This window comes from Marmota monax, unplaced genomic scaffold, assembly GCF_021218885.2.
Source record: "Marmota monax isolate L192 unplaced genomic scaffold, Marmota_monax_Labrador192_F-V1.1 WCK01_AAM20220418_F8-fsc00068, whole genome shotgun sequence".
NCBI lineage: Eukaryota > Metazoa > Chordata > Mammalia > Rodentia > Sciuridae > Marmota > Marmota monax.
Genome location: NW_026692352.1, coordinates 3,013,139 through 3,040,174, shown reverse-complemented (window position 1 = coordinate 3,040,174; position 27,036 = coordinate 3,013,139). Strand labels below are relative to the sequence as shown.

The window sequence follows — 27,036 nt, the reverse complement described above, 5'->3', positions numbered from 1 at the left end:
ACTCGGGCACCTCTCTGATCCTCCAGTCTCATGTTCCCATCTACTCTGCCACCCCTAGACTTCTTTGTTGAACCCCCCACACCCCTTGGTCCTCATATGTTACCCCTTGATCCTTTTTGTTGTCCTCTCTGTCATTCCATTTGAAGGCATAGTAGACACCCTGACAGTGACATGAGTTAGGGTCTGAACCAGGAAGTCAAGAGTATGGGGCATATCTGGCTCTGTCTGTAAGTTGGGCTCTGTAGGCCTAATCTTTTCATCAGAGGCAAACTGCACTTGGCTTTTCTTCTCTTCTCCATCTCTTTCTATCCCATTCTTGCCTGGAGTCTTATTCTGCCTACTCACCACCCCCACCCAAGCTGCCCTCTCACTGCCAGTTTGATTGCCAGACCTGCCTCCTTAGGGATGCCCACCTATCAGGATGCCTATCATACCTCTTCTCCCCAAGCCCTCCCCCACAGCCCAGCCACCCACCTCTGAGCCAAGCAAGCCCAACTAGGCTTCGCCTCGGCCTCCCAGCCCTTTCCTGTAAATGCACTCACAGCCAGGAGGGGGGCCATATTAAATCAAGACTGATGGAAACCAGTGGCTGCGATTATCCAGCCAAGATGCAGCATGGGAAACTGGCTGCTGCCAGCTCCAGGTGAGAGCTTCTGAAGTTAATTGTACATGGCTTTTATTAAGAGGATGATCACTCCCCACTCCGGCTCTCCTGCGTCCCATTCACAGTGCCTCAGTCCACTGCCTTCTGCTTCAGCAGGCTGGGTTACCTGCCTGACTTCTCTATATACCTGGAACCCCACTAAAGCAGAGCCTTGAGCTCAGTCCTGTAGGCTTCCTCCCATCTCTCCAAGCGCCAAGGATGACGGTAGCCTACAGTTGTGGAGTCCTTACCAATCTCATCTCATCCTTCTTTTTTCCCTCTCCCAAATGAATATGCACAAGCCAAGCCTTTTCCTTCTCTAGTTTCTTCTACTGATAAGTTTTCCACAAGGCCATTCATTCACTTGTTCATTCGTTCATTCATTTAATCACTATTTAGTACAAACTTTGCCAAACATTAAGAGAAAAACATGCAGCAATACCCTTTGACCTGGTATAATCCCAGTGTTTTATCAAGAAGACTGATTTTCAGAGGTTTTTCTGACTAGGCATAGGTATTTGAGATTCCAGGCTTAAGGAAATCAGGATATACTGAGATATAGGCCATAGTTTGAACCTTTCCCAAGACCATCTAGAAAACGCCTGAGAAACTCAGTTCATGGTGTAACCATTCCCCAATGCTCACCCCAATAGAAAGCAAGGACTTTTTCCTCTTGCCCAAGAAGATATGATACCAAGAAAACCTAAAATCAGGATACTGAAGAAGAGTTATAGGAAGTAGAACTATTTCCCTGGAGAAGGCATAGGGAGGACCCAGTGGTCATACCCAAGTCAACAAAACAGCCTTTGCCTGGGGCAAAGGGAAAAGGCGTGTTCTCTGAGGCCCCAGAGACAAGTGGATGGAAAGTACCTAGAGGCAGAATTCTCAGCCCCAGAGAGAGAACTGTCAGCCAGAGATAAGCTGCCTTGGGCTGTAGTGAAGTCTGTAGAACCTGGTAAGTATTGCTGCCATAGCTGCACTGCAAGTTCCTTTAGAAGGGAGCCTCCAGAGCCATTTGTGGGGCAGTGGGGCACACAGAGGACTTTGCTCCTGGCTTCTGCTTAAGCCAGAGCAATGCTTCTTTTTATTCATGGACCTCCAAAAATGATTGGATTAGTCAAAAGAAATCTGGTACCCCAAAAAAAGTACCAAGTTAGACAATCAGTTATCAAAATTCGGTGAAGAAGAAGGGAAATAAATAACATTTATCAAAAGCTTCATGAAGTCCAGGTACTGTGGTAGCTGTTTGAGTCGGACTACCATTTATTTAGTTTTTGATTTGTTTTTGTTTTTTTTTTTAATGTGGTGCTGGGGATCAAACCTACTGCCTCATGCATGCTAGGCAAGTACTCTACCACTGAGCCACAACCCCAGCCCAGACTACCACTTATACCTATAGACTTGACAAAGTATTTTGTCCATTATCTCATTTACTCCTCATCAGCATCCCACAAGGCTCCTGCAAGGTGAGTATATCCCAAGTTACAGGAAGAAAACTAAGATTCAGGGAGGTTGAACCCACTTCCCAAGGTCAGCTAGTAGATAAGGTAGAGTTTGAACTCGGGTCTGTCTAGAGTGAAGCTTGTTCTTTCTGCCACATAGCTTGGCTCATTGTGCTCCAGAGAGGAGTCAAATTTCAGATGGGGGACAACAATAAGAATTAAATGAGACCATGTGTATAAAGTGCTGAGTACAGTGCCTGGCCCATAGCCACCTCTTCCAGAAGTGACTAAAGTACCCCAGAAACATGGGCAAGCCAGCTTCCCCTCCAGACTCCGCAGTGCAGGCCAGCACTGTCCCAGCCAGAATGTGTGCATCTCCCCATCAGCTTTCCAGCGCACAGACCCAAGTGCTGAGCAGGCTGCTGGGCAGGGAGGAGGAAGAGGCAGATATATGGCTGGAGTCGGCAGAGCCAGGTGATGTATGTGGTGCCTGAGGGAGCTGCACAGTGACACTCTGGATTCCAGCCGGCAAGCGTCGCTCCACTGGGATTGGCACCGAATTATTGCTCCATATGAAACCCCAGGACTGATGGGAGCTTTCAGTTACAGACTGATAGCAACAGCCAAAATTGGATTGTTTGCTATTTATTTTTTTTAACTTCTGTCAAGGTCACTACCGTATCAGGAAAACACTGCCCAAGCAGCAGGTATTTTTCATCCACTCTGCCCGCAAGAACAATCTGCAGCCACAACTTTCGTGACAGGGCCTTACCTTGACAGTTCTCTTCCTAGAAAGATATCAGTGTCACATGGGCTCCAGGGAAAGGAACCTCCTGTAGACCCAGTCTTTCCTTGCCAGTTCAAGATCTGCTTCCTTCCTCCTCAGCTCCTAACCTCCTAAAATGCTTTCCTGTCAGGCCCATACTCTCAGCTCTTCCTGCCTGGTCAGCAGATGGTCCTCCAGGTTCTTCAAGCCTTCCATCTCCCAGAAATCCCCCCAAATATTCCATATTTGTGTATTTTTCCCTTCTCTGTGCCTCTGCACCACCCGCATAGCTGCTTCCTCTTTGTATCTGTCATCAAATTTAGTTTTGCAAATACTCACAAGATGTCTCCGCTGGGCCAGGACCTGTGCTGGAAATAGCAATGAGTGAAAGATAGTGGCTGCCCTCAGGGAGCTCAGAAGAGAGTCAGTGGAGAGACTTACAAGCTGTCTGGTGTGGTACTGTCCTAGAGATAAGCATTTATGCTCTGAAACCATGAGGAAAGTGGTTCTGTCTGAGAAGCATTTGTCTATAGACCCTGCCTTGCCTGCTCTTGACTTGGGGCTCCCTGAAGGCAAGGTATGGCTTTTTTTCTCAGGCAAGACAGACAGGGGGAGGATGGGAAGAACTAAGTTATCCTCTCATGTTCATGAACCAGACCTGTGCCACAGGACCCCTGTAGTCCCACGACTGTGTTTTTCTCCTAAGTTGGGGGGATAGAATGAAACTAGGTTCTGACACCCCTGAGCCATTTGCCCTCTCTCCCTGCAGTACCAGGAAAAGCAGCGGAAGCGTGAAGCTGAGGAGCGGCGCCGCTTCCCCTTGGAACAGCGTCTGAAGGAGCACATCATTGGCCAGGAGAGTGCCATTGCCACTGTGGGTGCTGGTGAGTACCAAGACCATAGCCAGTGCAGGAAAACGCAGAGTAGTTTATGCTCTGCTGCCAGGAGGTGGACTTCCTGCTGCCACCAAACTGGAGAGATGCAGTTAACATTAAAAGTCAACATTTGTTGAGTACTATCTATATGCCAGGCATTATTATAAACTCTTTGCATATCCTGAAAGGACTAAAATAGTCCTCTCAGCAGCACCATGAGTTTGGTACTACCAAATTCGCATTTTACAGGTGAGCAAGATAAGACACTAAACTTGGCTGGAGTTTAAACTCACTGCCTGAGAGGTCTTGACCAGTCCCACTGACACATTGCTTATTCAATAATTATTCAATAATTTGCCCAAGGATGCTTTCCAGTGCTTAGAATTTTAACTCTCACCTTCATCTGTTCCTCTACCTACTGCCCCATTCTCAAGGTGGGATACCTGAGACCCAGAGGTAGGTGATAGCCTGTCCATCACTAGTGGTGTGGCGGGTACAACTAAGGTATGTTTCTCTGTGCCAGCCCAGGACTTTCTCATCCCTTCAGAATAGCAACTGGTCCTATTTTAGGAAAAACATCCCAAACAATTATAGAATGCCTTCTTCCCCACCTGTAAGCCCTTATTCCTATACTTTGGCTCCTGGACACCAGATTGTAACCCTTATCTGTGGCCTTCCTTCCCATGTGAAGCCCACTGGACAGTTATACATAGCTATAACAGCAACTGCCCTGAGTATGAGCTGGGAAAGAGGAATCCTATGCCAGGCAAAGCAAAAGAGTCTCCCCTAAGAGGAGTTCTCTAATCATGGTCCCTGGCCTAGCAGCATCACTCTCCCCTGGAACTTAAGAATTCAGACTTCAGGCCTCACCCACACCTATGGAATCAGATGCTGGGATCTGTGTTTTAATAGGCTCTTCGGGTGATCTGATGCTTGGCTGGAGTTTAAACTCACTGCCCTGAGAGGTCTTGACCAGTCCCACTGACACATTGCTTATTATTTTCTCCAAGAATCTAACCCCATGTGAATCCCTCATCAGGGATCTGACCAAATCAGCAGAGGAAAGGAGACCATAGACTGAAACTGCTTCCCCAGCTAGAGGTCAGAAAGTGTCATGTTGGCACACACAGGATCTGGGGAGAATTTTTATGAATGCATAGGGCCCCACTACGCAGGCCAGATCACACCAGACTGTCCCCTTGGGGTCTGGAGGCAGACATCTCTTCCCAGCTGCTACCCCAACTCCTTTTCCAAAGCTATTTCAAAGGTGAAGGGAGCAGAGATTCTGAGAGCCCTCATGGGTTGAGGAAAAGCATAGCCCACTCAAGACACTGGTTACCTGGGTGGAGATCTAATAAAGCACCTCCTTCTAGAATCTCTCATCTACTTGAACCAGGACTGCAGCTGCCCTTACAGTGTTTTTTGTTTTTTAATATATTTATTTTTATGTGGTGCTGAAGATTGAACCCAGCACCTCATATGTGAGAGGCAGGCGCTCTACCGCTCAGCTTCTTACACACTTCTGCAGCAGGCCACCTGCTGTCCTTTGACCTCCTACTTCTCACCAGCTCCTCAAGTTCACAAGCCATGACGCTCCCCAGAAACAGGGAGCTACTGAGCTAATTTGACCAGTCTGTTCTGTCACTCACCTGCCATGCAGCTCAGCCTCCTCAGCTTTTCTAAACATCAGTTTTCTCACCTGTGTAGTAGGGTACCAAGTCCAGGACCATGGAACTCTAAGCATGTATTCTTTCCTGTCTGCCATACAGCCTAGTCCCTATCCTTAAGATGTTTAGCCTTGGGAGCTAGGGATGTAGCTGAGTGATAGAGCACTTGTCTAATGTGTCAGGCCCTGGGCTCAATCCCCAACACTGGGAGAAGGAAAAAAAAAAATGTTCAGCCTTAAGGCTGTTTTTGTTTATTTATAGTTTTATTACACTACTGGATGCTCATGGGCATTCTACCACTGACCTATATCCCCAACCCTTTTTATTTTTTAATTTGAGACAGGGTCTCACTAAGTTATTCAGACTAGTGTCAAACTTGGGATCCTCTTGCCTCAGCCTCCGACATTGCTGGAATTACAGCAATTCATGCCACACCTGGCATGAATCCTCTGCTCCTAAAGTCAAGCTCAGATCAGTTTTCTTCCACTAGACTGAATCCCAGCCCCATCTCACCACTTTCTTGGTTATACGCTAACTTCTGATGGGTCACCCATCTTGCCTGTCTTTACTGTTGGCCCAGAGCAAGAGTAGATGGCTCAATTCCTCACCTCCAAGATTTGTCAGAATGTGTACCCTGAGTGCCTCCTCCCACTTAAAACCTCCATTCTGTTACCTGAACTCTGCCTCTGGTCAGTGGAAAGGCCCTGTTCCATGTGCCATCATATGTAGACCAACCCTGCTATGTCTACAAAAACCCTAGAAAAGACAGAGTGGCCCCTGGGGCCCAGGTTGAGCAGGGCTGATGCTCAACCTCCATTTATAAGGCAGTAATTGTGCACCTATCTTGCTGAGAATCCCTATAACTGGGGTCTCATGATACTGTTCCAAGCCATGTTCATTTCCTGTGACCAGCTCCCAGAGGCTCCTAGACCCCAGCCTGGTGATTGCAGGTACAGGACCAGGCAAAGGATGAGGCACTGTGGGTTAGAACTGTGATGGCACACAGCACCCAGTACCTCAAAACCAAAGCAGGTACAGGGGAGTAAGGTGCATCTAGAAGCTAGGCCAGGCCTCCGTGATCCTCTAGCATAGCATCACATATGTACTAAGCCCTGGCTGATGGAGCCTGGCACCCCATGGGTACCATGAGGGTGGGTAGCCAGAGAAGTGCCGCAGAATGAATTGATTTGATAAATGGCCATTTATTACCCTCACGAATTGGCTGAAACCAATTTCGGTCACATCAACCCCTGGTAAGTGCTGGGATATTGATTTGTGCAAAGTAATACAGTGAATTTATCAGTGTGATCCCCAGCTGCAGGGCCTGTAGCAAGGCTGGCTCACAGTTACCACCTTACAAATAGAGGAGATAAAGCACCAGCCCCACAACCCAGGCCCCATGACCTCTCTGGTCTCATAGGGTCATCAGAGCCAAAGCAGGGCCAGCCTGCATATGATAAACCAGAGCCTTGGCACAGAAAATGAGGCTCTTCTTCTAGAATCCAGAGCTGTGAATTATGGGGAAGGGAAGATGCCCACATTGTCAGGCAGACCTCCTGGGAACCCAACACCTCTAAGCCCCTCATCATCCTCAGAAAAGCAGCCAGCTGTCTTTTCACATTCACTGATCTCCTAAATAGGAATTTAGACATTTAAAGACAGTTTCTTTATCCATTCATCTGTGGCTCCTCCCACCCCCTCACCCCTTACAGCCCAAATATCAAGTTCTATCATTCTACCCCTTAAAGGTTATCAAGACTGGCCTCGCCCCTCTGTTCCTGATACCATTGCCCTGGCTCAGACACAAGCAGCCTGAACCATGGCAGTGGTCTTCTTGCTTCCTTTCCTTTCCCTAGAATCAGTTCTCCTCGCTGGCTGATCTTTGGAAAACACACATCTAACAATGCCCCTCCCATATTGGAAACCTTGAGTGGCCTTGCTGCCCTGACATGGCACAGAAGGCCAGCCATAGCACCTGCCTCTGCGTCCCTGCACATGCCGCCAAGCTGATCTCTGCTGTCATTGCTGCCATAGGCTTGTGGTTCCTTCTCTTCTGGCCCTTTTATTGCCATCCCACCCCAGCCCATCCCCCACACTGACTGCTTTCTCCTTGGGCCAGCCCTGTTTAGGACCAGTGCACTGTGGGCTCCTGGTTATTTTCCCAATTCCAAGCATGGCATCTGGTCAAAGTAGATGCTGAGTAGTTTGTGAAATTAATTTACTGCTGTGGCTCCTTGTCAGGCTCTGTAATGTGCTATGACAAGGAACCACACTCTAGTGAGATTGTTAATTACAGCCATATTGCTTGACTTTTGACCCCTCGGGTGGCAAGCCTTTCCCCAGACCTTCTCTAAGAAGCCTCTTTGGGGCAGCAGGTCAACCTGCATGTACCTGACAGCCACCTTGGAACTTCTTCTGACCAGGGGCCTATGCCTAGTACCATTCCACCCAATCCCAGTTAACTCTATGAATCCCCTGTGCCTCCTCAAGCAAACTTTTCCACCTCAACTGCCCTGCTAGAAGTGTCAGTGTCTGGCCCATGTACAGAATCTCAGAATCAGCCATGTGTCACACCAGGAGCACTGACCTCTCATGCTCCAGTTCCCTCATCAACTAATCTAAAAGGGCAGTCTTCCCAAGCCCTGTACCTTTCTGGGCCCTACCTTTGAAAACTGCTATCTTTTTTTTTTATTATTCTTTTTAATTATACATGACAGTAGAATGTATTTTGAGATATCATCATATGTTCATGAAGTATAACTTTCCATTTTTGTGGTTGTATATGATATGGTTGTATATGATATACTGTCATGTATTCATATATGAATATAGGAAAGTTTTATCTGATTTGTTCTACTGTCTTTTCTATTCCCATCTCCCCCAACCTCCACTGCTCCCACTATCCCCTCCCATTGTGAGTCAACATCCACATATCAGAGAGAAAATTCAGCTTTTGTTTTGGGGGATTAGATTATTTAGCTTAGCATAATATTTTCCAGTTCCGTCCATTTACCAGCCAATGCCATAATTTCATTCTTCTTTATGGCTGAGTAATATTCCATTGTGTATATATGCCACAGTTTCTTTATCCATTCATCTGTTGAAGGGCACCTAGGTTGGTTCCATAACTTAACTATTGTGAATTGAACTGCTGTAAACATTGATGTAGCTGCATTACTATAGTATGCTGATTTTATGTCCTTTGGGTATATGCCAAGGAGTGGGATATTGGGGTCAACTGGAAGTTCCATTCCAAGTTTTCTGAGGAATCTCCATACTGCTTTCCATGGTGGTTGCACCAATTTGCAGTCTTATCAGCAATGTATGAGTGTGCCTTTTTCCCCACATCCTTGCCAACATTTATTGTCACTTGTATTCTTGATAATTGCCATTCTGACTGGAGTGAGATGAAATCTCAGTGTAGTTGTAATTTGCATTTCTCCAGTTGCTAGTGATGTTGAAACATTTCTTCATATATTTGTTGACCATTCATATTTCCTCTGTGAAATATCTGTTCAGTTCCTTTGCCCATTTATTGATTGGGTTTTTTGTTTGTTTGAAAACTGGTACCTGATGTGAGAAATGTATCTAGGTCATCCCTGAATTATAGAACTGCTTGCAGCTCTAAACCCTCACCATGTCGCTTTAGGGTCCCTGCCTGTGCTCTGCTGTTCTGGTTCCGTAGGCTGCCCTGCCCTTCCACTTCTTCTTTACCTGCTGACACATTCAAGACCTACACCTTCTCCCAGATGCCCCTACTTCAGTGCTTCCTTGAATTCAGGCCATTTTCTGAGCTTCCATTGCTCTTACCACGTGGGTCTGCTGTGTTTGAGGGGCCTTTCTCTCTCTCTCCATGGTCAGGTACTACTTCCATCAGCTGTTTATAAGGTTGGGCATCCAAATATATAAAGGTTGTTGAACTTCAATGAATAAAGTCTGAGCCCCTTTTGACACTGCTGGTAGCTAGACCCTAGGAGAACTTAACCATGAGTGTCAGTCCAAAGGGCTGGTTCCCTGGGAGATGCCTCAGCATGGAACAGTCATGTCCCCAGCTTATGCTTAGGGGGAAAAGAAAAAAAAAAACCTCCATGCTAGATCATTAGAACTTATCAAGGAGCACAAGTCAGCCCCCCTAGTCTGCCCCACTGCCTTGAGCTGAGTGGAGGCAAAGATCTGGGGTGGGAGGAAGAGGAAACTCTTTACTCCAGTTTTCCACATGCTGGGGCCTTCTTGGAATATCATATCATCCCCCAACTGTCTGGCAGTCTCCCCTCACCCTTCAGGCACAAATGGCTTTCCCACACTGGTTTTGGTCCACCCACCCCATTTGGAACCCACAGTTTTCATAGCAGCGTTTTTCTAAAAGGCACAAACCTTGTTTAAGGCCTCTCTGTGGGTTTTCCTGCTCCTGGCAAGAGCTGAACAGTGCATAGGGCTCTCGAGAGAGGGTTTAGATGGGAGCGAAAGCCTTCTTCACCCAAGGGGAGTAGAAACCAGCTGGAGCACTAGCAGACAGGTCCCGGCTGCATTCTTCCCCTCTGTAAAATGAGAGTTGAAGAAACTCCTCTTTCCCTCTTATGATTCCAGAAAGACCAAGAATCATTTCATTTAGTCAGCAAACATTAAAACCGTGTTGGGCTAGTCTCAGGGGTCCCTCAGGAATCCACTTAGAATTATCATAAGGAGGAAAGAGATGTATAAAATACCAAAGCTAGTGACTGCTGCCATTGCTACAACTATGACTTCATTATTTTTACTCTTACTGTTACTTCATTCTTCACAGCTTATAAAATGCTTTCATAACCATTAACTCATTTCATCTTCATATTGGGGTGGCACAGAGACATACCTGTTTCCATTTTATAGATGAAGAAACTGAGGCTTTAAAAGAATGAGTGTTTTATTCAGCCATTCAACTAGTAAATGACAGAGACAGGACTTTGAGCTAATTCCTGTAACTCCTGCCCCCTCCACCATACCAGTCTATAAATGAGCATGTACCAGAGAGTGCAGACCCAGGAATTAGTGGGGTAGATGTGCTGTTGTGAAATGAATTGTAAAGAGTTGTTGCAGGTGAGTTTTCAGATGATCCAGTAGTGACAGATGTGGCCAGGAGAAGGCACCTGGAAAGGGACAGGACACCAGCAAAGCTGGCACCAGCCCAGCATATGGGAGGCAGAGGATCCTGGTTGGGGCTGGTCAGGGAAGGGGGCTGGGCTGCCCATGCGGAGGCCCTGATACCATCTGAAGTCTAAGAACAGTGGTGAGGCCAAGGACAGGGGCTCCTGAGGCCATGTGTCAAATGGCTGAGTGAAGCAGACAGGAAGATTACAGAGGGAGCTTCTTCCAGGTGAGACAAGGATGTGAGGAGAGCAGCAGAGAGCCAGGGATAGCTGCCCGCCTTCCCTGCGCTCCTGAAGCACCAGTTTAGGCTCGAGAGTCAACCAGGGGCAGCCTAGAGTCTGCACTTATTTACCTGCGTAACCTCAAGCAGGTTTCCTAACTTCTTTGTCCATATTTTCTCATCTATAAAACAGGAATCCAGTTTCCTGCCCTATTTGCCTTATATTCTCATAATGGGACTGATATGAAATTACTTCTACAGAGGATCTTTACAGACTGTAAAGTGATGGCGGAGTTAGTTGCACATTGCTGGTCCATCATGAGTCCAGCAGCACTTAACAGCCACAGGCACATGGGCCCATCCAGATCTTTGGTCTATTCCAGCCTCTGCTCAGGCCTGATGGGACCCTCTGGGCTCCCCAGCTTTGGTCCCCAGCCACCCTGCCCACCGTACACCCTGGAGCTCACCTTCCCCAGTCCTTCCTAGCTGCTTCCATTTTTCATTCTGTCGGACTCCATCTGCTTGGCCGTTTTTCTCTTCAGATATTATTAGAAATATCCAGAGTTGTAATTGTTTAATGGTTGGCATTTCACCTGTTTCATGGGGGGCCCAGATCAAGCCCACCCCAGACTCATGCCCTGGGTCTGGCAGAATTGACCAGGGACAGCTGTGCAGTGGAGTCTGTATGGCATTATAAAGAGCTCTCTCCCAGGTGCATTATTAGAAAAGAAGGGGAAAAAGATGGCCCCAGGCATAATTCAATTCCACATTCTCCATGGTGTGTGTTATACTGCACAGCTCAGCAGTGTGCAGCTCTGGATGGGCTGGGGGTGGGGGGGAGCCAAGATCAGAACCTCATGTATGATAAACTGGGGAACCCCATCCCCCCCAGGTCACCTGTTTGAGCCATGCCTGCCTCACTTGATGCCCCATCAAGCCTGAACCGAGTTCATACTCAGCCTCTTCCCAACCTAGATTCTCAATTTAGCCAAATTTTCACCTCCTTTCAGGTGAAACCTCTCACTCCTGCCCCAACACATATGCACACATGTTCACACATAGTATTCATGAAAGTCTAGGTTTTGCCATTTTAATACCTCTACTACCTCCAGATACCCTCACCCCCAGCTCCCTGTTTCTGCCGGGACACCAGGGACTCCCCTTCAACCAGACTTGAACTTCCCTGCTTCATCCCTAGTGTTCAGGTACCTGCGAGGTCTGTGAGTTCTACTTAGAGAAGATCTGGATCCTAGCCTCAAGAGAGGTGGACTGAGTGTTCTAAGTTCTTTCAGGGTTCTCAGAGAGCATCTCCAGGGCAGGCAAAATTGACTTGTCCAACATCTATGAAGTTGCAGTTTTCACTTGTTTCTACTGAGACCAGAGTGAAGAGAGAGTGTGCTTTAGGTGGCAACATTAAAGACAGAGGTGAGTGCTGGGAATGTGGCTCAGTGGTAGTGCACTTGCCTGGCATGCATGAAGCTCTGTATTTGATTCCCAGCACCACAGGGGGAAAAAAAAATGAGGAAGACCACAGCGTGGGGTAAACTCCTAAGACAGGTAGTCCAGACCCTCATAACCTGATTCCCCGCACTGCTCCTCATGTTCATTCCCATCTCTCCACCTCTGTCATACTGGCCACTTATCCAAACCCTGCCAGGCCTCCATAGTCCCACTTCTTCCAAAGAGGCCTCCCTGACATCTGCAGTTGCTTCTTTGAAAGCCGCACAGTATAACTGGTAGGAGCTTGGCTCCTCAAGACTGGCAGAAGAATCCCTAAGACTGCCAACTCTTTCTTGATTGACTGAGTTTCCAGGCTTTGCCCTCTAACATTTATCCCTTTGCTAATCACCTCCCCTCCCCTCAACACCCTGGAGACCAGACCAGACATGATGTTTCATCTGCAGACAGACCTTGACATTACACAGGGCTCTTCCTGCTCCTGACTGCCATGTTTCCATTAATGCAACCCAAGTTGATATTCACTTTTTAAAGAAACCTTATGTGATTTTTGTTTTGAAAAGATGACAGGTTTAGAGAAAGAAGTACCTCTATGTACTATGTATCTATTGCCTCAGTTTCCTGCTCAGTGTAATGGAGTTAAAAAAATACTTACCCTTCAGGGCATTGGTGTGTGGGTCTTGAGTAAATACATTGGTGGTGAATTTTCCAATTGTGCTTAGCACGCAGCATGTTCAATAAGTGATTCTTGTTATGGTTCTGCCTCGCAGCACTCCCTGCTTACCCTTGAGCAGTGCTTCTGGGCCTGATTCTCCCATTTTGTAGTTGAGCACTTCATTTCCTCACCTTGAATCCATAGCCCTTGATTACATTCTTCTTGCTGAAGAAAAGAGGTCGGGGCTTGCTGTAGCAGAGTTAAACCCCAAGGGAACTTAGTACAGATCTTTCTCACCGGATGCCATGGTTAGTAGGGATGCTGACCAAGTGGCTTACTCCGTCTGCACTCTAAGCTCCACACTACCCTCAATTAGTTCCTGAAAATGCATATGGCTGTTTCCACTTCCTAATCCAGACAGCATACCAAACCTTGGTTTCCCCAAATGGGAAAGAGCCCAGAGCTCACACCCCAAATGGCTAAAACCTGCCGTGGTCTTCTGCCTCTCATGTTTGCATAGGTAAGAAGAGGGGTAGCCAGCGAAAGCTAAAGTTCCTCTCAAATTCTCTTTCACCAATCCCCCACCCCCTTCACCTCCATTCACCATCCACCCGCCTTTCAGTTTCCCTGGCAACGCTGAGTGCTCATCCTGGAAAACTTTATCCGAAATCTGCTCTGGGCAGCTTTCCAAATCCATGCTAACCTGATTAGGTGTCTCTAGGGGCCTTGCCAGCTAATCAGATTAGGCAGCACTAATGGTAGTGAGGACTTTGAGTGGGCGCAGAGCAGTAAAACATATTGTATACTTAGTGATAATTATCCTGCCTTTTGTGTCATTGATTTATCTGCCTCCCTCCCCGTCCCCCGTCTTATGTGTTTGGCCATAGCGATCCGGAGGAAGGAGAATGGCTGGTACGATGAAGAACACCCTCTGGTCTTCCTCTTCTTGGGATCATCTGGAATAGGTAATCAGGAACAAATCAGACATTGGGGAAGGGGAACGGGCGGGGTGGTGGGGAGGGGCTTGGCCCACGCTCGACAGCCCCAGCTGCTGTGGGCCAGGGGTCATGACACCCATCTTGAGTTCAAATCCCAGCTCCAGAAGCAATTGCCTCCAAATTATAGAGCCACCAAAAAGAGGACTCTGAGTTTTTAATCATCTGCCATGTTGTGAACAGCTAGAATCATGACCCCCCCCTGGAAGCTGTGGTATAAGGACTAATTCACCTAGAGGACCAGGCCTCAGGCCTGTTAGCCCTGGCCCAGGTACTTGCATCCCCATAGGCTTCCCTCTGGGAACAGTTGAACCACCTCCACTGCTCAGCACCCAGCTGCATTCAGGACAGCCTAGTTTTAGGGAGCTAAAGAAAGCCCCAGTGAGCAGCACAGTGCTGAGGTCACAGCAGGACTGGTTGCAGTAACATGGGTTAGGTATTTTTCTAGCCAGTTGAGCTGCCTTGTCTGAGGCATTCTTAGCTCCTCACTCTCCACCCTCACAGACCTCCACTCCCACCTCCCACCATTGCCTTGACAGGGCTTTCATGACTTAGTTGTCTCATCTTCACCTCAGACACCTTTATAGACCTTGCTCTCCTCAGATGTAGGAACCCAAAAGGTACCACCCTTCAACCATGATGGTGTGGACCTTTTGTACCACACAATGATTTCCAGTGGCCATTCCCAATGGCCCTTCAGAGCTACCAATTTGGTATTATCATACCTTCCTTTTATCACAAAGAAGGTTGGTGAAGCCAATAAGACGTACTCTTCATCCCCTCCCAGTGGCTTCTTAGCATGTGATTCTGGGGTCTGACTGAACGACAGAACCATAGGAGTTAAGAGAAATGTGGGGCAGAGAGCAAGAAAGCCAGTGCACTCCCAGGAGGGATGAAGTTTGTGCGGGCTTCAGAGGGCAAGTTGGCTCTAGACTAGTCATCCTCCCACTCTTAGGATGCAGCTACAGAGAAATGGCCTCGACACCATCCGCAGAAAAGTCAAAATGCAATTTCATAAGTGACCTGAGGAGAATCTCTGAGCCTCAGTATTCTCATCTATAAAAGACATGCTGTCTAGTCCATGCATTTCCAGTCATTTGGTCCTAACCCAACTCCTCTCGCTTCTTTCTTCCTAGGAAAAACAGAGCTAGCCAAGCAGACAGCCAAATATATGCACAAAGATGCCAAAAAGGTAAGGGCTGGGACTGAGGTATCTTCTACAGACCATAGAGACCTATCAAAAACCTGAGGCTCAGTGGCAGAGCACTTGCCTTGCACATGTGAGGCACTGGGTTTGATCCTCAGCACCACATAAAAATAAACAAACAAAAGAAAGATATTGTACCCATGTATAACTAAAAAATATTTTTTTAAAAATCTGAGGCTCTCTGAATCTAGTAGTAGAATCAAAAAGATGTACCTACCCCCACCCCCCGCAAGAAACAAGCCTCAGCTCTGGCCACCGGTTGTTCCAGGAATTTGGGGAAGTTATCTAACCTCTTTGTGTCTCAGTTTCTTCATCTTTGAAATAAGAATAATAATCCTCGGTCTACCTGACTCTTGGGAAAACCAGGTCTGATTCATCCATCCAACATCGTCAAGTTCCCACATCATGCCAGGTGTTGTGCTGAATGCCCGTAATGCAGTGTTTATTAAGGCACTCTCTCCCCAGGCACTCTGGCTGGGGAGGTGTCCACACAGTCAAGGCTGTGCCACAGGAAGTCTTGGCAGCTGTCCGAGAAAATGGGAATGAGATGATTCCTGTTGCTTCTTTTCATCCTGCATGACCTTTGAAACCTGGTTTCTCTCTCTTTTTTTTTTTATTTTATTTTATTTATTTATTATTTTTATGTGGTGCTGAGGATCCAACCCAGAGCCTCACATGTGCTAGGCAAGCGCTCTACCGCTGAGCCACAACCCCAGTCCCTGAAACCTGGTTTCTTAATGCCTTATGTGTTGGCTGCTTCTAATGTTCCTTCACAAGGCTCAGAGCCATAGATTTTCCACAGGAAAGGGCCATCTTCATCCCCTGTGTGTTTGTACTCAGCTTTCCAAAGCCTACTCAGTTTGACTCTTGTCCATGCTGACAGGAAACACTCTGGAGAAAGCAATCCTTAGAGAGAATGCAAAACAGCTAATGAAAGGTAAACTTCCTACCAGCCTTCCTAGCATGAGGCTGAGGGAGGTCGATCTCCCACACTGGAGGTTGCCTAAGACATGCCTCACCCCATGCACTCCCCACCAAGATGATGAGGACTTGCCTAGATCTTGCCAGCCAAGTGGCTCCCAGAAGCAGAGTCCTGGATTCCTATTCCACTTGTAACCTCCTGAATTCTTGCCACCCTCCAGAGAACCTGGCAGCCACAGAAACAAGGTCGCTCTGGCTATGTCCTCCTGAGCCCCCTTCTTCCTAAGAACTGGCAGAAGGCTTTTCACTGGCCGAGCAGCTATGCTCTGCCTCAGCGAAACCCAGAGCAGACCCACTTGACATGCAGGCAGGCAAGAAGCAGCACATGGCATGCTAATATGCTCAACCGAAATAGCATTTTTAAGACAATTTATCAGGTTGGCAGCGATTGAAACAATTAGCACTCTGGAAAGGGCCATAAACTAGCAAGACTATTAGGGAAGATGCAGTTACGGGCAGGAACCACCTGATTAGGGATGAAGAATTCTGAGTGGTTTAATTTTAATACTGTCAGAAAGGTTAATATTTAATTACAAATTATAATCTCCTTATCCAAGCTGTCTTAATATGTCTTCATACACAGTGGAAGTAGAAGGAAAGTATCTGCTGACTTGCTGGTGTAGAAAGGAGAAGGGACTTTTTTAAAAATTGATGATGCACATAATTTTTTAGTTGGCACATCAAAATGGGAGACAGATCAGTCCCAGTGCAGGGTGTCCTACAGGTGGGCTGATGGTGTCCTTCTGTACATGTCTCATCCAGAAAGAGAAATAACATCATCATCCGCCCATACTCACCGCAGGAGGCAGCAGGACATGGTAGGCAAACCTCTAGAGCCAGCCATTCTTTGGCTCAAGTTCCAGATCTCAGTCTCGTGCCCTCCATGATGTTTCAGCTCTCTTGCTTCAGGGTCAGGCTGTCCAGTCCTGTGTCTGAAGCAGTTGTGATCATCAAGGGAGATGATACAAATCATAGCTAGCTCAGCGCTGGCTGCTCCCTTGACTTGTATGTGTGCCTCACTCCCTTCTCACATAGTACTCGGCTACCACTGTCTTATTTGATCCTGTGAGGGACCTAGCACAGACACCAACTTAGACCTGCTTTTCAGATAAGAAAGCAGACCCTATAGCATCAAGAGACTTGTCTAAGGTCACTTGTCAGGGGAATCTAGTCTTTAACTCTTCTCTCAACACCATTGTTCTCAGCTGCTCTGGGAGGCTAGTTTGTAAGCTTATCAATTTGTCGCCATTTCACATAGGGAGATGAGAGGCATGAGAAGCCCAATAAAATCATCCATTTTATTTTTAACTCATAGGTGATGAATTACACTCCTACTCCATGCATTTCCAGTCATTTAGTCCTAACCCAACTCCTCTCGCTTCTTTCTTCCTAGGAAAAACAGAGCTAACCAAGCCCTGTGACCAACTCATTGCAGAATATGTTCAACAGAAATTTTCTGGCCATGTGATAGGCATGTTTGAAGCCTACCCACAAAATCCAAGCGAGTCCTAGGCTATAAGCTACCTTCTAACTAGTATACCTGAGGTTTCATGTGGAGCAATATACACAAAGTCTCAGATTCATGGCAGACATGGTGGCACATACCTGTAATCCCAGAGGCCAGCCTGAGCAATTTAGCAAGACCTTGTCCCAAAATTAAAAAATAAAAAGGACTGGAGGGTGTTAACTCAGTGGTAGAACACTTGCCTAGCCCTGGGTTCAATCCTCAGTATCACAGGAAAAAAAAAAAAAAGGAAAAACAGAATCCAGTTCAGAGCCTATTTGTAAACAGGGTCTCACCAAGATGACTCATGAAATAAAATAGGCACTGGCCTGGGAGGCTAGTGGCTTAGATCCCAGTTGTGGCTCTCTGATCCTTAGTTTCTTCATTTGTGAAGGGACACTAATACCTCTGGATCCTGCTACCTAACAAGATGGTTTTTGCATTTACACTTTTTTTTTTTAAGCTTATGTACTCACAGGTACCCACACAAAGCAGGAAGCAGTGTTGTGTCTATCTATCTATTTATTTATTTATTTATTTATGGTGTTAAGGATCAAACCCAGGGCTTCGTGCATGCCAGGCAGACACACTACTACTGAGCCACATCCCCAGCCATATACAATTTTTTTAATCAGATCTATTTATGAGCCTTTTTTCTCAGCCTCTAGTGTTCCTTTCACATAGAGCAGCTTTGTTGACTTTAATTACTAGAGTTCATAATCCTTGAGAAGGACCCTAATGGTGTTCTATGATATCATCATGAGGTAGGATGACAGAGCCCAACAATTGCAGTTACTTGGCAGTCTGATGAAAGGCATAGGAGCAAGCATTTGAGTCTAACCACCTGGGTTTGAATCCCAGCTCTACCCTATGATGTATATATCAGTTTTCTCATTTGTAAAATTAGTTCAATGATGGTGTCCATCCCATTGGATTATAATGAAGGTTAAATGAGATGCTGAAGTAAAATGTTAGACACCATTCTTAACACATAATAAGCAATTGATGTATGTTGGATGCTGCTTTAATTGCTCTTGCCTTGCTTTGTAGGTAATACCAAGCTAAGATCTTAGGAAACTAAAGTGATTCCAGCCAAGAAAACTAACCCCAAAGACTTGTTCAAAGTTGCTTAACAAATCATTAGAAAGAGGGGCTGGGGTTGTGGCTCAACGGTAAAGCGCTCACCTCGCATATGTGAGGTCCTGGGTTTGATCTTCAGCACCACATAAAAATAAATAAATAAATAAAGGTATTGTGTCCAACTACAACTAAAAAAAAAATCATTAGAAAGAACTAGGGTGGAAAGCCAGGTTACTTGACGTTAAGTGAGCACTAGAGTCTATACTCCCTGTAGCCTAGGACATTGATGTCTGAGCACAAAGCTCAAAATCCTTCAAGAGCCCAGCTGGTTGGCAGCGGGGATGATACGAGACAGTAGAGCATAATGGTTTAGAGCACAGAGATGGAGCTGGGTGGCCAAGCTTGTGTGACCTTGGGCAAGTTAATCTAATCTGTAATTTCGTTTCTCATCTGTAAAGTGGGGATGATGAGAGCACTTAACCTCACAGACTCATACACATTCTAAGCCCTTCATAGCTTGCTTAGGACATTGCCAGGCACAGGTAAGCACCAGTGAAAGCCAGCTATTACATGTCAGAGACAACTTCGTGACTTCCAGCCATTGCTCCCCCTGGGCAGCACGCCCAGCTTTCCTGTGACCATCCTCCATCCCTCCCAAAGCCTGCGTGTCGCAGCAGGCAGGGCTACCAGGGGCCCTCTGGAAATGCTTGCTGGCTCATGTCCTGTGCACTGATAGCAGTGCCTACCCCACATGACCTTAACCTCTCTACACCCTTCCCGCCTCTTGACTTATTTCCACCCAGGGCTTCATCAGGTTGGACATGTCTGAGTTCCAGGAGCGACATGAGGTGAGTCTCTTCAGAAATGATAGTCTATGATGTGGGGGTCCTGTTGACATGACTGTTCTGGTGTTTTTATGTGACTTGTCATTTGGGTCTTTGGGCCTGACATAATTCCAGCAGCCCTGGGAATTGGGAGAGGGGTGTACAAATGGGGGGAAAAATAGCCCACCAACCTTTTGAGACAGGCATTTGCTCGTTCATAAAGCCAACTTTCCATGCTGGCCCCATATTGCAGACAAAAGGCACAGAAAGGCCTTCCTAACATATGTTCCTCCTTCTACCAGGTGGCCAAGTTTATTGGGTCCCCACCAGGTTATATTGGCCATGAGGAGGGCGGCCAGTTGACCAAGAAGTTAAAGCAGTGCCCCAATGCTGTGGTGCTCTTTGATGAGGTGGACAAGGCCCATCCAGATGTGCTCACCATCATGCTGCAGCTGTTTGATGAGGTGAAAGTCAGCCTGGGCAGGATGGAGTTGTGGGGACATCTGGAGGTATCGGGGGCTGTGAACAGCAGGAATCCAGGACCCAGAGGCTGTCTGATCCTTATTCAATGCTCCTCCTTGGATATATTTAGTCACTTGGCAGATGAGGCTCTCTGGACAGGACTCAAAGCAGGCCACTCAGGGAAGACCAGCACTGACCCATAGTTGACAATTTCATGGCTGCCCAGCCTGTCCTCTAGAGGGACAGTAGGACAGAGGTTCCATTGGGGGAGCACTGAACTTTTGTTTCCCCTCTGCTCCTGACTGACTTTGCAGCTTTGGCAGTTCACTGCCCATCTCTAGTCATCAGGGACTTCATGTGACAAGCAAGGAGGCTGAATCAATAAACTCCCGAGAACCATCGTGGCTCTAGCAGCTCTATGCCTCTGTGTACAGTATTTCGTCTGCACCAGTGCTTTAAATCACTCAACATTGTTACTGCTGATGAGATGTTAATACTATGGCTTTTAGAATCCTTCAGGGGAGCTCCAGGCCCCTGACAAAACTGCAGTACCCCACTAGGTGGGGTGAACTCTGAATGGGAAAAGAACATGCTTTTATGCAGTATGTTTTATGTGCTAGATTTCTGCTTACGTCTTAGCAGACATTAGTGCTAATCATAACAATAGCCAGGGCAAGGCAGAAATTATCTGATTTTTTTTTAATTCAGAGGAAGAAACTGAGGTTCCAAAAGGTTATAAATGATGTATACAAGGACACAGAGCAAGTGTATGAGGATTCAAGTTTGGACTGCAGATATATCTGGCCCCAGAGCCCTAGTCCTTTGTACCTTCTTACCAGTGAGCCAAGGGAAGGGTCGGTCTTGGTCTTGGGAGAGAATGGCCTTCACCTTCTCCAAGGGGCCTTGCCCTGCCAGGAGGACATGAGGAGCCAAGGGCTGAACTGGGGCTGAGCTTTCATCTCCACACAGGGGCAATATTAGCCAGCACCAGGTGCCCTAGGAAATGTTTTGCTTCTCATGTCACATAGGTGTAGGGAAGAACTTCCCCAAACAATACATAAGGTACACCAAGCCAGGAGGACTAAATCTGTCCCCAGCTGCCACTGCCTTCTCCACCTGGCCCAGCATCCTTCCCCTGCCCCATATTTGCTTCCATCTTCCCAACTACTCAGCTGATCTCCTGCTGTGAAAGAGTCCACCAGTTCTCAGAGAATAGAGGGACAGTGAGGCCTCCCACTCTGTTCCAGCCTCTTGGTGAGATTCAGGTCACAGCTGTGGCCCACACCCAGCCTTACCCTCTGGAGGAGTCTGCCTAGGAGATGTGGTGATATTCCGCATCCTTGCCCTTTACATGCCATGCACCCTTGTAAGAAATACACTGTAGCAACTCATCTAACCCTCCAAACCACCCTCTGAAAGAAGGCAGCTACTGCTGCCTCCATTTAATAGACATGAGCACTAAATTTAAGCTAGAGTAAGTAATTTATCTGTAGTTACATAGCTGGAAGGGGGAATTAAGGATTGGAACCCAGGTGGTCCCATTCTAGAATAGCTTAAGTAATTGACGTGCAGCTACGGCAAAGGGGGGTATTCTGCAGGGAAGCACACAAAGGAGGGAAGACCCCCACTCAGGAAGGTGAGCATGGCAGGGGACACAGACAAAATACCCTGCCTTGTGTTATGAATGAGTGGGGCAGACAGGCAGCCAGAGGGCAGTTCAGTCTGCTGGGGCAGGCATCATACTAGGGTCTAATAGCAAGTTGTAAAGATAGTAAATCCAGCCTGGAATTGTGAGGGAAGTCCCCAGTCCTCACTTAGCTCAGTTCTTCTAAACCTGGGACCAGAAAAGCAAGAATCTTACTGCTGTCATCAAAATACCACACAGGACTAATGCTGGGTCACTTCTAGGTTACCTCAGAACCTATAGCCCAGGGCAGAACTCCCAGGAAGATACCAGTCCCCAGGGAACCCATCTCCTCCTCCTCCCTTTAAGGATTCATGAGACAGTAGAAAAGCAGCTCCATAACCCTGCGGGGACCATTTGAGCCTCACCCAGAATATGCACATTCTGGTTGCTGGTGGGATGAGGACAGCTCCCGCTTTAGGACACATCGTTATTGCCAAGGAAACAGGAGAGAGATGAGCACTGAAAGTCACCCTTTGGGTCAGTTGTGCACTGCACCTGCTCCCCTTGCCCACCTGGGACCCATCCTCAGGCCCAGTTATGAGCACAGCTTTGATCTCTTAGAATGAAATTGCTGCTAGGTTATTGCTCTGGCCAGGACTGAGTGTGAACTCAGTCCTCAGGGATGAGCTCTGCGAGGTAAGTGTGGAACACACAGTGCCTTATACACATGCTTAGGCACATCACACCCTAACCCAGATTTGCCCCAATCCGGAATTAACCCCAGCAGCAATTAGAACCCATGAGCAGGAGTCAGATTGAAGAGCTAGTGGCAAAATCTCAAGACATCCCCTTCCACCAGAGTGACTAGCTCCAGGACCTGCAGCACCATGCCTCTTCTAAATAGATCCCTTTGGAACTTTGAGGCCTAGACCAGTAAAGCAAGTCTGGAAAGCACACCCAGCACTCATACGTCACTCAGCTAATGCACCGTGTCTCCTCTTGTCTCTAAGGAGGGCTAGGCTTGCCAGGCATGGGCTTTAGACTTGCCAGGCTGGCCATGCATCAGGCCCACCCTGACAAGGAAGGGGAAAGCATGATGAGGGTGGTGACTGGCTGGAGCTGGGGCAGGGCCCAGCATCCCTGGCTCAGGCAGGAGCCACCAGTCGGAGCTCAGTGATCTATTCCCTGAGGCTTGTTTCCCAGGTACTCCCAGGCAGGTGTCCTCTCCTTGCACCTATCCCAGTGCTCTCAGTGAGGACCAAAGGATGCAAACTGAATTTGGTCTAATTTTGAAAAAATTGTGTTGAGGAAAAGAAAATGACACAAGGCTTCATTTATCCAGCACTATTGTAATGCACTCTGTAGCCTGGTGCAAAGGGAAGGGCATAGCTCTGGAGTCACACAGTTCAAGACTCCCCTGTACTGTATTCTGGCTTTGAGACCTACCTGTGAGAAAAAATTACTTAACCTCTCTGAGCTTCAGTTTCTTTTCAGAGGTCATAACTCACCTTCCTCCAAGGATGGTTATGAGGATTTAGGGATTCAACAGGCAGGTGTTGAACAGCTACCCTGTGCCCAGCAATGTCCTGGGACACAGAGGTGTTCCCAGCCTCTGCCCTGAAGGAGCAAATTTCTAATAGATGATAAAATAGTGCACTGAAAGCACCAAGAAGAGCACCTGTGACAACAGAAGTGCCCTGTTGGTGCTCACCCTTGGCACTCAATTGCTTTCCCTCAGCCAGTTCCTGATCATCACTGTCAGCACTGTCCAGAGCTATTGTACAGTGATGCCCTTGAGCTTTGCTGAATGGGCAGGGCTCTGTCACCTTGACCTGATTGGTTACAGAACCATGTTCTTGGATAGTTCTTCTAGTTCTTCATCTTCTCTCTGCCATTTGCTCTCTTTTCTTGGTGCATCTGTCTCAGTACAGATGCCGTCTTCTCTGTCACTTCTTGAAAGTGCTAAAATTCCAAAGGAATGTCCCAAGGTGGTTAAAGTAGAAACCTAATTTGCTTTCCCTCTGTTGGGATGGAGGATGGCTCCAAAGACATAGCAATTAATTTATTATACATCATCTGCTCTGGCCACATGCACAGCATGGTGTACTGAGGTGCTTTCACCAACATGACCACATCTAGTCCTCACAGTCACCCTCTTAAGATTCCCACCCCTGAACTCCTGCAGTGACCTGGGCTTTCCTTCTTGTTATGATTGTTCATTTCATGGGTCTCGGCTTCTCTAGACAGGGAGCTTGCTAAAGTCGCAGTGAGTCCCCAGTACCCAACAGAGCCTGCCCAGAGTGGGATTCTGATAATGAGATGGGTGGGGAATCAGACTGACTTCTGGATGCCAAGGCTAGTTGGGCACCCTGAGATGTCTATAAGCAGGTGCTATCTTGCCTAGAGGTGCTCTCAGAGGAGCAGATGCTGCCCGAGGCAGTGAGCACTGTTACCAGGCTGTGAGTCCAGTGCCCAGAGAACCCGGAGTGGGGAGCAGCTGACCTTCAGGGTGGGAGGCAGCAACACAGGGTTCTGGGGGAGTGTCCTGGAGAACAAGAGTACTGAGGGCACTAAAGCCTGTCCGGGCTTGCAGCTCCCTCACCATACCATCCCCATTCCTTCCCAGGGCCGACTGACAGATGGGAAGGGGAAGACCATTGACTGCAAGGATGCCATCTTCATCATGACCTCCAATGTGGCCAGTGACGAGATCGCACAGCACGCATTGCAGCTGAGGCAGGAAGCTTTGGAGATGAGCCGGAACCGCATCGCTGAAAACCTTGGTATGGTGTATAACCTGAGCTGTATGGGCAAGTAACCTGAGCACCGGCACTTCTGGGACAAGGGTAGGATTGAGGTCCTAGTAGGCAGCAGACACAAGGCACCATGTCAGAGAGTAGAGGGGGACAGACAAAGAGTGCCCCACTCAGGAAAGCCCCAAATCTTGCCAGATGTGGTAGCACACACAACCTAGCTACTTGGAAGGCTGAGGCAGGAGGAGCACAAGTTTGAGACCAGCTTTAGCAGCTGAGTGAGATCCTGTCTCAAAAAATAAAAAGAGCTGGGGATATGGCTCAGTGGTAGAGTACTTCTGGGTTCAGTCTCCAGTACCAAAAGAAAAAAGGAAGAAAGAAAGCCCCAAATCTCCTGGGTGATAGGAAGGCTCCAGGCAGAGGATTGGACAGAGGCAGCCAGGGTGAGGGACAGAAGGGAGCCAGAGTCTCAAACTCACCAGTTAAGACCCTTAGGAACAGTAAGTCAGAAGCCACACAGAAGTGGGCACAGCCTTTTCAGCCAGTACAGCTCCCCGCATTAGAGGGTCGTAGAGCCCTCAGCAAGCAAGAGGCTCTGCCTCTCACCTTTCCATTCAGGATAAGTCCTGTTGCCACTTTCTTCAGAGTCAGAACTCAAGCCTTGACCCTGATTTCTGTCCTTCCCCATCACCTGCAACTCCCACTTGAGAACCCTGGAGCTTTATAACACTCAAGAGCTAGAAGGGCCTCAGAAAGTACCTCGGGAGGTGAGGAGACCATACCAAGGGCCAGCGAGCCTTAGTGACCAAGATCTCATAGGTATAGCCCCCAAAGTTCCTTGAGTGTGGGAAGTAAGCAGTTTATGATTCTGTGTCTGCAGGAGACGTCCAGATGAGTGACAAGATCACCATCTCAAAGAACTTTAAGGAGAATGTGATTCGCCCCATCCTGAAAGTAAGAGTGTTTCTTGGAGCTGGAGCCTGGGGCTGGGGGAGCAGGGCCTTAACCATAACAAATAGACGGAAGCCACTATGTTTCCCAGTGGGGTCCAGAAATTTTCCTGTGCCTGCCTTCCCAGGCCACTGAGTTCATACTGCCCCTACCCTGGCCCTACAGGCTCACTTCCGGAGAGATGAGTTTCTTGGACGGATCAATGAGATCGTGTACTTCCTTCCCTTCTGCCACTCAGAGCTTATCCAGCTAGTCAACAAGGAACTGAACTTCTGGGCCAAGAGAGTAAGAGGGGACTGCCCATGGGTGGGGAAGGGACATCTGTCCACTGGAACTCTGGAGGAAACAATCCCTCCCCCTGAAGGTGGAACACTTGGTGTGGGGCCAGTAGCCCTGGGGCATACTGTCTTTCACAGTCCTGGGCCTCAGGCCAGTGTAGTGAGAGATGGAAAGCAAGGGCCACACGCAGACAGGCCTCTCTGATCCATTGCAGGCCAAACAAAGGCACAACATCACACTGCTGTGGGACCGTGAGGTGGCAGACGTGTTGGTTGATGGCTACAACGTGCACTATGGTGCCCGCTCCATCAAACATGAGGTGAGCACAGGAGCCTGAGAGAAGGGAGGCACCTCCACCTCTTCGTCCCCAGTACCCTCCAGACCCAATGCCTGGGCCCCCTGCTGCTGGAGTGGGTGATACCCAGAGCTGATGCCCCTTCAGAACCAAAAATACTGAAACTCCTATCTGGAGGATGGCCAAGCATGAACCCTGCCTGAAGCAGGGGACTGGGAGCCTCAGTAACTGACAGCAGTGTACCTTTAGCACAATCCTGTAGGGTAGATGTTGATACCCCACTTTGCAGATGAGAAAATTGAGGCTCAGAGAAGGTCTCTGACTTGCCCAAGCAAATGGTAGATACCGGCTGCAGGCCACAGACTGGGCACAGTCTGAGACAGTGACAACCACTTCACCTGCCACCACCTGCAGGTAGAGCGCCGTGTGGTGAACCAGCTGGCGGCAGCCTATGAGCAGGACCTGCTGCCCGGGGGCTGTACTCTGCGCATCACTGTGGAGGACTCAGACAAGCAGCTCCTCAAGAGTCCTGATCTGCCCTCACCCCAGACAGAGAAGCGTCCACCCAAGCTGCGACTGGAGATCATCGATAAGGACAGCAAGACCCACAAACTGGACATCCGGGCACCACTCCACCCTGAGAAGGTGTGCTATACAATCTAGCATCCACCTGTACGTGCCCTGAACATCCAATAAAGACCCCTTGCTGTGGCATGGCAACTGACCTAGCCTCCCCTCATGCCTCTCCCTCTCTCTGCCAAGCCTAAGGGCTGTTTACCTCCTTTACAGACCTGGAAGACCCATCCTTTGTCCCAGTCCTGAAGTAGGAATCCTGCCTACCTGCCCTCTGTGGGCCCAAAATCTGCTAAAATGTCTTGAGAAGATACCTCTCTAACCCCTTCAAGGCAAGATGCAAGGGAGGTCCCTCTTTGTCCTTCAGCATGATCCCCATTCCCTGTAGTCACTGGAACTGTATCAGTGTTCCCAAAAGCTCAGAAGTATGGCAGCAAAAAACAGATCTGGCTGGAAGAAGACAAGGACCAGAGCCCCTTGATTCAGAGTTTTCTGATTTCCAACAGTTTCTGTCTTAGGGAGCCATTTTGCACTGTGGCCTGCCATCCTCTGCTGGTACTTGTGCAGCTCAATCCCCAGAATGTCTCCACTGGGAGTGAGAAAAAGTGCAGAGGCCCAGGCACAGATGGTTGCAATTTAGTCTATAGCTCCCTCT

At 48.0% G+C, this 27,036-nt stretch overlaps 1 protein-coding gene across 1 annotated transcript in view; it reads left to right on the top strand.

Moving 5' to 3' along the window:
* Clpb (ClpB family mitochondrial disaggregase) overlaps positions 1–26,532 on the top strand; it is a 139,363-nt gene extending 112,831 nt beyond the window's left edge. The window contains exons 7-16 of the mRNA XM_046441863.2: positions 3,621–3,735; positions 13,738–13,815; positions 14,982–15,037; positions 19,421–19,465; positions 19,744–19,905; positions 24,157–24,313; positions 25,164–25,237; positions 25,400–25,519; positions 25,728–25,832; positions 26,223–26,532. Of these exons, the coding sequence (XP_046297819.1) occupies positions 3,621–3,735; positions 13,738–13,815; positions 14,982–15,037; positions 19,421–19,465; positions 19,744–19,905; positions 24,157–24,313; positions 25,164–25,237; positions 25,400–25,519; positions 25,728–25,832; positions 26,223–26,471 (1,161 nt within the window). The 3' untranslated portion in view covers positions 26,472–26,532. The remainder of the gene's footprint in view (positions 1–3,620; positions 3,736–13,737; positions 13,816–14,981; positions 15,038–19,420; positions 19,466–19,743; positions 19,906–24,156; positions 24,314–25,163; positions 25,238–25,399; positions 25,520–25,727; positions 25,833–26,222) is intronic.
* The last annotated feature ends 504 nt before the right edge of the window (positions 26,533–27,036 follow it).